This window comes from Monodelphis domestica, chromosome 2 (assembly GCF_027887165.1).
Source record: "Monodelphis domestica isolate mMonDom1 chromosome 2, mMonDom1.pri, whole genome shotgun sequence".
NCBI lineage: Eukaryota > Metazoa > Chordata > Mammalia > Didelphimorphia > Didelphidae > Monodelphis > Monodelphis domestica.
In genome coordinates, this window is record NC_077228.1 from 513,974,630 (window position 1) to 513,987,163 (window position 12,534).

The following is a 12,534-nucleotide window of genomic DNA, read 5'->3' on the forward strand; positions in this document are numbered from 1 at the left end:
ACCTTTATCTGTGCAAGCTAGTTAAAACCTGCTCTGGCCCAAACTACCCCATCCCTCCCTCCCTCTTCTCTTCATCTCCCACTCTGCTATTATATGTGTGTATCTGTACGCATATATGTTATTCGTGTAGTGTATATACACGCACGTATAGGATATTGTGCTTTGTGGGTTGCCACAGTACCATCACAGAATTGGTTAGAAGCTATAGAGAAGACAAGATTCTACTGTGTTTGATGATAAAAAAGAGATCGATTCGAGAGAGTAAGACAACATCTTAAAGGCTTCTTCAGTGAGATTCTCCCAATCATTCAACAAACTTTTCCCAAATCCTAGAAAGATCGGACGATTGAGATCACTTTATTGGATGAACTTTTCATCCTAAATCTCTGGAGAGGCAGGAAGTAAGCTCACCAAAGGACTTTGCCATTGGCCTGAAGCAGGTCCACTGCACAATCCAAAGAATCCAAGAAGTAATTCTCCATGGTGGAGGTTAAGGTCCTCCAGATGCTATCCTTTGTGGATGACTATATGCATCAAGCCTTAAGACACTGAAGAACCTCTTGGAGGAGATTCACAACTACCCGAAATTTTGGCTTTACCATCGACAGGAAAAATCAAATGGATGAAAAATAGACCTTGGCCAGGTCATGAAGTGAAATTAGACGAACAACCTAGATAGAACTTGTCCAATAGAACTTGGGACTCACGGTAACAGATGGAGAATGAGTTGAACCCAGGAAGAGGAAAGCGGTCTGGGTTGCCTTCAGGAAAGTATAGGGCTCTTTGCATGATTTCAGACTTGCCTGAAAACAAGGGTCCATCTTTTCAATGCCAAAAGCCCATCAGTATTGTGTGGCTGTGAACTATGGAATGAAGAATTAAAAATGACCGTCACACCAAAAGCAATGGAAAGAAGCATGGTGGATGTGTGCAGGCTAAAAGAGAAACGCAATAAGGACTGCAGAGAGGGACTCTCAGATGAGAAGGACATCATCGGAGAAATTTTGTAAAATCAAGAGACCAGCTAGTCCTGTGGGAAAGATGCCTTTCCCACAGTCTTACAGGCAGATAGCCTGAGTGTTCTATTGGCTTCAAAAGGTTGCAAGAAAGAAAGGAAGACATCTAGCACATTGGGTGAACCCACAGTGAACTGTGTTCAAATCTCTCCTCAGATACTTCCTAGCTATGTGACCCTAGACAAGTCACCTAACCCCCATTGCCCACTCCTTACGTCTCTTATGCCTTGGAACCAATACACAGTATTGATTCTAAGACAGAAGTAGGGGTTTAAAAAAATTGCCTAGAATGGTCTGGATTTAATTGAGTGTATATATTTTGTATTTACTTTTTTATGTGTGTTGCTTCCTCCCTCAACCCCCACCCCAATGGAATGTGAGCTTCTTAAGAGAAAGGATCGTTTTTGTCTTTCCCGTGGCTCCCCAGCACCTCACACAGTGCCTCACATCTCACAACTGAGATATAAAGAGCCAGAGAGAGAACCAGCATTTCAGAGCAAATTCATCTAGACCAACTCCCTCATCTTACAGTGGAGACACATGAGGCCACAAAGGGGCTGAGACAGTGACTTGCCCAAACATTTGTGACTAGTAGCTAAGCCAATATTGTCTGTCAAATCATTCAAGTTCATAACCTCAGTGATTCTTAACTTTTTTTCTCTTTATCATCAACCCCCACAGCCAATTAATTGTCAAACCAAAATGGAATCCTATCTTCTGGAAACTGGAGCCTCTTTTTACTGAATCTCTCTCTCTCCTCTCTCCTCTCTCTCTCTCTCTCTCTCTCTCTCTCTCTCTCTCTCTCTCTCTCTCTCTCTCTCTCTCTCTCTGTCTCTCTCTCTCTCTCTCTCTCTCTCTCTCTCTCTCTCTCTCTCTCTCTCTCCCCTCCCCCCTCTCTTAATAAAAACTCCAAGACAAGAAGGGCAAGGGCTAGGCAAATGTGTTAAGTGACATGCCTAGAGTCACACATCTAGGAAGTGTATGAGGTTGGATTTGAACTCATAGCCTCCTGACTCCAGGCTCAGGACTCTATCTACTATGCTACTTCATTTCCCCCTGATTTTCTCTTTCAGAAATGATGATGATGGCTCCTGATTACAAAGGAAACAGAGCTGGGATTATTGAGTTCAGTTGTCAGGGGAGCCTTCCATGGTCTCCCCAAAATGCTACACTCATTCCTACCTGAGCAGCTTTGCTCATACTATTTCTCTTGCTGCAGTCACCTCCCCACTTGTCTCTGCTTCTCAATCCTGCATCCTTCAAGGGCCATCTTTATGCCCGTCTCCTCCATGAGGACAGCTCATCCAGTGTGGCCACACTATAGCCACACGATACTTAAGAACCTGGAAAACAAAAGTCTAGTAGATGGTTCTGATGCCATCTGATACCGATCTCTGGGAGTCTCATATTTCCCCAGCTAGACTGGAAGCTCCGTAGGCAGGAACAGAGTGTGGGACGCTATAGAAAGTGCTGAATTTGGCATTAGAGGCCCCTTGTAGCAAGTCACTATTCTGCACTGGGCCTCCATCCTCCTCCCTAAGAGAGGGAGATTTGACCAGATGAGCTCTGTGTTCCCATCCATCACTAAGCCTATGGCCCGGTGACCTTAGCTTCTGTTTCTCCCAAAGCCCTGTAGCATCTCTCATAGGGCTCAGTTGAGAGCTCTTCTTCAATGTGTTAGCAATCTATGATCTCACCAGTGGCAGCACTCTCTTCCTTGTCACAGCTGGTAGACAGTCTTTATGAATCACTGTGCCCCGCATTAATGTTAGTGGGGTGACTAGACTTCCACTAGAGAGCCACTCTTGGAACCAGGAAGACACGAATTCAAATCCTACCTCTGATACATAACAGCTGGGTGACAGGGCAAGCCATTCTGTGCTCTGTACAGAGAGGAAACTTGTGGAATATGGTACTTGTTATACATGTGAAAGGCTATCCTTTACCTTTCTTTTTAACTCTTAGCTTCTGTCTTAGAATCAATGCTGTGTATGGGTTCCAAGGCAGAAGAACAGTAAAAGCTAGGCAATGGAGGGTCAGTGACTTGCCCAGGGTCACACTACTAGGAAGTGTCCGAGGCCAGGTTTGAACCCAGGACCTCCCATCTTTGGGTCTGGTTCTCAATCTACTGAGCCACCCAGCTGCCCCTATGCTTTGTCTTTTAATAAAAGATAGTGTGATCCAGAGAAAGAACCGTGGGAGTAGAATCACAGAAGAAAAGCATATAATTGATTACATGATTCAGTGGTTATATAATTGGGGATTTGGGCTTTAAATGATCACTGTATTGCAAATATTAACAATATAAAAATAGGTTTTGAACAATGATATATTTATAACACAGTGGAATTTCTCATCAGAGGGAAGAGGGAAGGGAAAGAACATAAATCATGTAACCAAGGGAAAATATTCCAAATAAATAAAGATAGTGTGGTATAGTGGATAGACAGCAGAAAGATCTAGCCTACCTCTGATGTATCCTGGCTACGTGGTCAGTCGCTTAATGCCTCAGTGTTGTAAACAGCTTTCAAGGACTGCAGGTTGCAGAGAAAGTGGTGACCTGCATTGATATAGGAAGCTTTCTCGTGTGAGAGTCCCCTACATACAACATGGATCCAATCTCCAGTCCTGTTGGTCAGATCTCTGGTGCTGAGCTTTGCTGCGCTTAGGGAGGTTGGCCCTCTTAGAAAAGACCCGAAGTCTGTCCAGCTTGGTAGCACCTGACCACATAGTCTTCACTGGCATAATCTAGCTACCTCATGGTGACACATGAGAGAAGCCTTCGAGAAGGACCTCAGTAAAGACTCACCAGGAGGCCACTCATTCCAACTGTGCTTCTTCCTTTTAGACAACTCCCAGATGACCCAAATGAAGACTGGAACCCAGAGCTTGTGGCTACCCTTCTCCAGAGGCACATCAAGGACAACTACACTGATCTGGTAATGTAATATAAACCTAGCTGACAAAGCCCAAGCACTCAGTTTACCCTACTGTTCACCCCTGTAGGGTTTGTTTAGACTCCTGGATACAGATGTAGGATAGTATTATAGATATAGAAAGATCGCTGAACCTGGAGTCAGCATCCCTAAGTGTGAGCCTCGGCAACAAGCCTCAGTTTCCCTACCTATAAAATGGAAATAATCCTATTTATACTCCTGCCTCCCAGATTTATTGGGAGAAGAAAACACTGTGATGTTCCATCATTCAGTCAATTTCATGGGTTTTCATTGAAAAAGGCTAGGTGGTTCAGTGGATAGAACCAGGTCTAGAGACAGAAGGACTTGGGTCTAACCTCAGACACTTCCTACCTGTATGACCCTGGGCAAGTCACTTAACCCCCATTGCCTAGTCCTTACCACTCTTCTACCTTGGAACAAATATGCAGTATCGAATGTAAGACAGATGATAAGGGTTTAAAAGAAGAGAAGAGAAAGAGGCTTCATGATTTCACATTGAAATTGTAGTTTCTATTATCCCCTTCCATTTTTCCATAGTTCTTACTGAACATGGCTGTACTAGAAGGTACCCAGACTCTTTACCTTCTTCCTCACTGGCTGAATGGCCCTGGGTAATAATAACAGATGAATAAGTTTATAGTAAGTGACATATAGATACAGTAACCCCTCTGGATTTTTCAGATCTTTCCAACTTCAAATCCAAAACTCTGTCTAATGAACATGCCCCCTTCACGTGCGCTCTCATCCCATTGCCCCTGGCTTTCTGTATCTAGCAAACACCTTTGTGGTTTTTTGCAAAATTGATTGTCAGTTTGTGACTCTGGTCAAGTCACTTAACCCCCATTGCCTCGCCCTTACCACTCAGGCAAGTATCAGGCAAGAGCTGCTTAGACCATGATCAATGGAACAGCAACATTTCTGTGATACTTTTAAGGTTTCCAAAGGGCTTTCTTTCCTTGCTACAAGCCTATTGGTTAGGTAGTACAAGCATCCCCGTGGTACAAAAATGACGTGACTTATCCACTGACTTATTAAATGTTGAAGCCAGGATTTGAACCCACATCTGTAGACTGCAAGCCTAGCAGTCTTCTCCTACCAATAAGTGCCACTGCCCAGTAAAGTATGACTCAGACCTGTTCCCTGAGTGCCTCTCTGTCCAAGTCAGGAGTGACTTTTGCCCTCCAACCTCATGGTGTACCTTGTTTCCACGTGTTCTAAATGCATTTGTCATATGATATTGCTCATCCTCATCTATGTATGGGCCTTTCAAAAAGGATGAGACTATAAGCTCCATGTGGACAAGAACTGTGTCTGATCTGGACTTTTATTCCCTGGTCCTTGCACAGTAAGTGATTAAGAAATCTTTACCCAATTGTTGTTTGCCATGAATGGAAATCTGTAAAACCCTACACTCATATGAGGGAGAGTCGTTCTTCTTAGGGAGATTTGTTTTGTCTGCTCTGGAAAGATTCCCACATATCTCAGCTTCCTTTGGTTTTAGAGTGGTAGCCCCATGGTCTGAGCTGGTGTAAAGGTTAAATTTATGATTGAGACAGAATGTAATAATTATTTTGGACGCCAATGATTTTACTTATAAAATCCTAATGAAACACCCAAGTCAGCTGGAAATTTTAGGGTGATTTAATTGATATAGTGGAAGAGATTAAGAAGAAGGAAGAAGGAAGAGGCTAGTACCGGGTGAGAATATTAGGAGATCTAGAAAGTAAGGTTTTGATTGTGAAAAAGGAAGGAATCAGCCTGACCTCCAAAGGGACTCAGCTAAGATGCCCGAACCTGAATCAGCTCAAGGGCAAAACTCACCGCCAAACCCAAACAAATAACTGCCACCACTCCAAGATGTTGGAATGCCTAGCACACTGCCAGCCAGAGTCACCTCTCCAGGGAAAGAGGAAGAGAGAGAGGAAGTGACATGCCTTATATAGATGGTTTTACGTCACTTTCCTGCGTCTCATCTATACCAATGATAGCTTAGCTTGACTTAGGACAGCCCAGGGGTCTGTCTGCTTTTTCTGCACATGTCTATTAAAGGCCATTTCCTCAAATAATTAAATCTTGAGTTTGATACAGACCTTCCTAATCTTGTTAAACTAAAGAAGGTGGAGAAATTCAGGATTCCCAAGACCTGATTCTGTTAGTCCAAGTATTTCTATTGTTATTGATCAGGAAATAGCTAAAATAGATCTTCTAAAGTATGGTCTGATTATGGTGGAATAGTTTTAAAATTCACACTGGCCAACAGGTAGAATTCTTTTTTTTTTACATGTCAGTAATATATTTTTTAAACCCTTACCTTCCATCTTGGAATCAATACTGTGTATTGGTTCCAAGGCAGAAGAGTGGTAAGGGCTAGGCAATGAGGGTTAAGTGACTTGCCCAGGGTCACATAGCTGGGAAGTGTCTGAGGCCAGATTTGAACCCAGGACCTCCCATCTCTAGGCCTGACTCTCAATCCACTGAGGTACCCTGGTGCCCCCATCAGTAACATTTTTAATAATTATTTTCTAATATTTTGCAATCAGTATTCTCTCCTTCTATCCCAGCTTTCCCCAAGGCATCAGGTGACATGATATAGATTGTACATATTTCCACATTCATTAAGTTATAAAAGAAGAAAGGAAATATAAAAGAAGAGGAAATTCATGGTAAAATTCTTTTTTTAAAAAAGAGTCCCAGGTGACCAGTCCAGAAACCTGAGTTCTAGCCCCAACTTTGGTACTGACTAGCTTTGGGATCTTGGTCAAGTCACTTCTCTTGGGTTAAGTTAAGACTGAGAAACCAGTTTCCCCATTTGTAAAATGAGAAGACCAAAACGTATCCTGCACTACCTCGTCCCTTTTCGTAGGTAGCTGTGAGGTTTAAATGGGATTTAAAAGAAGAAGTATACCATTATGGAAATAATGCATTGCATGACAACACTGTTGTAACCTGTATCAGACTATTTACCACCTGAGGGCAGAGGGAGGGAGGGAGAGAAGGAGAGAATCTGAATCATAAAATGTCAGAAAACAATTGTCAACAATTGTCTCTACATGTCATTGAAAAAAAGGTTTCAAGAAGATGTTTAAGTGTGCCAATGTGTTCACCAAAGGGACAGTCAACCCTAACTCCCTGCCGCTCTCTTACCCGTGCCATAATACAGCCTCTTTTCTACCAGCCCTGGAATCTAGGAAGTCATTTAACCTCTTCTTCAATATGAGAGCCATGTGTAAATCGGCCTCCAGGTAGAGCAGTTCAGACACCCCAAAGACGAGCTGGGCCTTGGAAGGGAGCTGCCCAAAACCTGCTTATTGACCACAGAAATCATTCCCCCACTTTGGGTTCTGAAGCAAAGAGGGCATGCTGGGGGAGAGCAGCCAGTTCAGATTAGAAAGTGCTTTTCCTGTACCAGGGAGTTAAAAGACAGGCGCCTTCAGCAGCCATAGGCAGTGGCATTCTTCCCGGGCACAGAATCTCCAGGGTTCCTCTCAGGTGGGAATTTCTGATGTTCCTCTGCCATCCTTAGACAACCTAGGTTGAAAGTCTTATGGCTGAGCTCCCAAGGTAGCACTCTCTTACTTGCTAGGATGTCTCATGCCAATGAAAGGTCCAGTGACTTAGCTAAGGCCACTCAGCTAGCTAGCAATGGAATCTTGCCCAGAGTGTATCTCTTAACGAAAGCCCCTTTCCATCAACATCATCTTATTTTCTTTTGCAAATATACTCAAAGCACTGAGCAGGAATCCTTTGACTTATAGGATGATACGTGCATAAATAGAAGAAATGTCAGAAACCATCCGGCCCAAATCCCTCATTTCATAGCAAAAAAACCAAGTTGCAGAAAGGTTAAGTGACTTGCTCAGGGTCACACAACCAGTGCTTCAGGCAGGATTCAAACTCAGAAGTCCAAAACTCCATCTATCTGAACCCTTCCTTTTTCTGACTCTCCAAGACATAACTGAAGCTCCTCGCTGACCACCATCCAAATTGTGCAAATAAGTTTATTATCCAATCTAATAAACAGGTATTAAGTGCCTACTATAGGCAGGCACTGTGCTAAACAAATGGGGATACAGTTAATAAAAAGATAGTCCCTGCCCTCAAGAAACTTCTACTCTAATGAGGAGAGACAACACGCAGAAGGGGGCCGAAAAGCAGGTTGGGGGATACCAGGAGTACCCATCAAGGGTGCCTCTTGTTCTGTGGAATGGAGACAAGAAAAGAGTAGCAGAATCAGAATGAAGCAAGCCCCAAAGACCACTTTCTGTTCTTTATAACGGAAGACTCTGGGAGGAGTTTGGTTCATAGTTCGCAGCCCTGACTGGAGTGAACTCCCCAGTGGTGATGGTAATGAGATTAGAGACCATGAGCTTCACCTGGGAGGGACACCTTCTATGGAACTAAAACCCAGCACATTCAGGCGGGTTTGGTTTTTTGTTTTTTCTTTGTGTATGAGATGTGTCCTTTTAGTTCCAACACTGCATGAAACACTGGTATAACCTACAGCAGACCATTTAGCAGCTCAGGGAGGGGCAGGAGGAAGGACAGAAGGAGAGAATCTAAATAGCAAAATGTCAGGAAACAATTGTCAAAAATTATTTCTACAGGGGGCAGCTGGGTAGCTCAGTGGATTGAGAGCCAGGCCTAGAGATGGGAGGTCCTGGGTTCAAATCTGGCCTCAGACACTTCCCAGCTGGGTGACCCCGGGCAAGTCACTTGCCCCCATTGCCTAGCTCTTACCACTCTTCTGCCTTGGAGCCAATACACAGTATTGACTCCAAGATGGAAGGTAAGGGTTTAAAAAAAAATTTATTTCTACATATAATTGGAAAAAAAGAAAGAAACCAGGCAGAGTAGCAGATGCAAAGTGGAGTCAGTCCCAAAAGCACCATTTCTGTAAAGGAAGGAGAGGAAGATAACTTCTTCCCTGGCCATGGAGAAAAGGCTGCCAAAAGCCAGGGAAAGGGGCTGTAGAGAAGGGACCTTTACTTTGAGGTGGTCCTACTGGTAAGAAGGGTAAAGGGTAGGTGGTACCATGGATAACGGGACTGGGCCTGGAATCAGGAAGACCTGAGTTCCAATCCAGCCTCTGGCACTTACCAACTGAGTGACCCTGGACAAATTACTTAACCCTATTGGCCTTAGTTTTCTCATGTGTAAAATGAGCTAGAGAAGGAAATGGCAAACCAACCTGGTATCTTTGCCAATAAAATACCAGATGGGATCATGAAGAGTTGGACTTGACTCAGCAACCACTGGTAATAAAGTTGATAAGATAATCAGAAATCCTAGTGCTTCCTTGTCTTACTCCTAATCCCAATTTTTTTTAATATAAAAAGTTTTATTGATGGATTTTGGCTTTAAATCAATCCATTTTGGAAATTGCTGTTCCCCAAACCTTTCCTTGTAAGAAAGAAAATAGTTAAGCAAAAATACTCTCTGTGGTGAGTATGGCTGACAATATATATCACATTGCCCCAGTGCCTCTTCTCAGAGGAAGCTGGCGTATCTCAGTATTTGTCCTTCATCATCCTCATTGCAATGTCTTCCAGAACATTTTCTCTTGTTACTTGAAGAGTTGATCTAGAAAGCCAGAGATAAAAGACTTTCTTCTTTTCTACTTCGCAACCCAAAACCCATTTGTTCCAAAACCAAGCATTCCTGGGAAGCTTTCTGGAAGACATTACCATTGGATTCGTAAGATCCCAGATTTAAGACTGGAAGATCCTCTAGGCCACTGATGGCAAACTGGGTTCTAGGGGTATCCCTGAAGAGTTGAGTGTCTTTCTTTAATATCATCAAGTTAAGCTTCCGTTCTGTTATCTGCTAGAGATTAATACCCCGTTCTTTTTCATTAACCAATATAAATGAATTTTTTTTTTTGGCAAAAGGATATTTACTCTAAAAATATATTAAGAAAGAAGCAGGGGGCAGCTGGGTAACTCAGTGGATTGAGAGCCAGGCCTAGAGATGGGAGGTCCTGGGTTCAAATCTGGCCTCAGATACTTCCCAGCTGTGTGGCCCTGGGCAAGTCACTTGAACCCCATTGCCTAGCCCTTACTGCTCTTCTGCCTTGGAGCCAATACACAGTATTGATTCTAAGATAGGAGGGTAAGGGTAAAAAAAAAAGAAGAAGAAGAAAGAAACATAAAATGCCCTCCCACCTAGCACCTCAGGGGCAAACTCTCCCCTATACCACCCCAGGCTTCGGGGAGAAGTAAACTCAGACTTCATTCAGTTTTTTCTTCATTATGTTGGTTCCACAAAATTCATATCAAGATGTATCATGAATGATGAGTCCTCTTCCCAGTTCTTCCTGGCCTGCCAGAACCCAGCATGGACTGCACTCCTCAACTCTCCTACTCCCAGATGGACTCGCTTCTCCTGACCCTTCTTGTGAACCCTAATTTGCTTTACCTAAAATGGAAGAACAAATACTAAGGCAGACAAAGGATTGAGTCCCATGGTCCTGGGGCCACATCTTGGCCTCAGGTGGAGAGAAGACCATAGGCCTTTCCTCTTTTTTTTTTTAAGATAATCTACCTTATTGGATTTTTGGAATACACAAATGAGAAAACATATTAAAATCATGCATAAATATACACTTAGGGGTTAGGAGAAATTAAATTACTCTTGGTAGCTAGGGGCTATATTGGTATAGTAGATAGAGGACTAGATTTGGAGTTCAGAAGACTTGAGTTCAAATCTAATCTCAGACACTCACAAACTGGAACGCTGGACAATCATTTAACTTATTGCCTACTCAAGCATTCCAATTCTTCATCTATAAAGTGGGGGTCTCATAGGCCTCATAGGGTTGTTGTGAAGATCAAATACATAAACTGTATAAAGGGCTTTGTAAACTTTAAAACACTATTTAAAATGCTAGCTATTTTTCAAAATACCTAAAAATAGGTATTACTATTTTGTTGCTGTTGTTCAGTCATTCTGTTATATCCAACTGTTTATGACTTTGTATGGGTCTTCTTTGCAAAGATCCTGGAGTGGTTTGCCATTTCCTTCTCCAGTGGATTAAGACAAACAAAGATTAAATAAATGACTTGCCCAGGTAAGTATCTGTGGTGGAATTAGAACTCAGGTCTTCCTGACCCCAGCATAGGCCTTTCGTCTTATATCATCACCAATCCTCATACACCATCTAGTTGGAAGAAATCGGGTAAAGAGACAAAATTAAACCAAGAAAGAAGAGATTCAATCAAGAGAGAGCCCAAGGCCAAATAAGGGCTTCTGAATATGCCCCAATTCCAGCCCTGTAACTGCAGACAATCAAAGCAGATGCCGTTCCCCCTGTGGCTGGAAGACCAGAGCTATTTCTAGAATGTCCCCATGTGCTCCAAAGTCTCTCCAGTGCATTCCCACTGCACACCGTGGCCAGTATCCCAAAAGGGGCTCCTCAGTCTCTTCCTGGAGGGAAATACATCTTGGTGGTCTGTGAGTCCTCACAGGTTCTGGGGCTTATTGGCCAGTCCCTCCATTGCACATGTATCTCTCTGTTAGCACGTGCTTCTTTTTCATAGTATTTAATCATGTGCTATCCAAAGGGCTAAAGGAACTTATCCAAGGTCATGCATTTAGCTAATGGCAGAGCCAAGAGCTGAACTTGGGTCTTTCTCACTCTGGGCCTATAAGCCATATTGTTCTAATGTAGGAGATATACAAGCCTGTGCTAAAGATATAGCCAGCAGTAGCAAGGGCCTTAAATATGAATGAGTATTTATTCTGAACATTCAGTTAAAAGTACTTTCAAAGCAAGGGAGAAGGAGGACCATGAAGTTGGGAAACTAACTCTGTGTGTCTTGGGATAGGGCAGGACTCTGGAAAATAATCCTACACTGGGCTCAAGCAAAGGTGTACAGTAGGGCAGAGATGGCTCACATAGCCAAACTAGACAAGTGTTCTTCCTCAAACACTCAAAAAAGGAAGGCAGAGTCTTTGCTGGAGGCAAGAAAATACCAAATGTGCTGAAAAGGAACTTGGATTAGAATCCCGGCTCTCCTTTTTGCTGCCTGCACGACCTTAGGAAATCCAATCCAGTAACAAACCCAACAAGTTTTACTTGTCTATAAACATTTGTCACAAGAGCTTTTCTTTTCTTGCAAGGGGTGGATGGGAAGGTGGAAGGTAGAAGAAATGGACTTTTTGTTCATAGCAAAAAAAATTAAAATTTTAAAATAATTAGGAAGAAATATGTTTGAAGATTAGCAATCCAACAAGCATTTATAAAGTGCCTTCTGTATGCTAGGCACAAAGACCAAAAACAAAAAGAATGGACCCTCAAGGGAGTTTATTTTCTATTGGGGAGGAGGCGAGAGGAAAAGAGGGGACAAAGAGAGACAGGGCAGGATGAAAAGAGAGAGGAAAAGAGAGAGGCGGGGGGGAAGAGAAAGATATAAGCAAATAGGTAGTGTGAGCATATATTAAGTGCTTACTATGTACCAGCCACTGTGCTAATAATAATAGATAAGTATATATACACAGTATTTTAGAGACAGTGAGATACCTAATGATATTAGTTGTATGGAGAGCTAGAGGCAGTAGACAGG

The 12,534-nt window shown here is 42.9% G+C and overlaps 1 protein-coding gene across 3 annotated transcripts in view; it reads left to right on the top strand.

The window, feature by feature from the left end:
• PIGL (phosphatidylinositol glycan anchor biosynthesis class L) overlaps window positions 1-12,534 on the top strand; it is a 155,061-nt gene that overhangs the window by 109,230 nt on the left and 33,297 nt on the right. For all 3 annotated transcript variants that reach the window (XM_007485806.3, XM_007485807.3, XM_056819687.1), the window contains exon 3: window positions 3,865-3,955. In XM_007485806.3, the coding sequence (XP_007485868.1) occupies window positions 3,865-3,955 (91 nt within the window). The remainder of the gene's footprint in view (window positions 1-3,864; window positions 3,956-12,534) is intronic.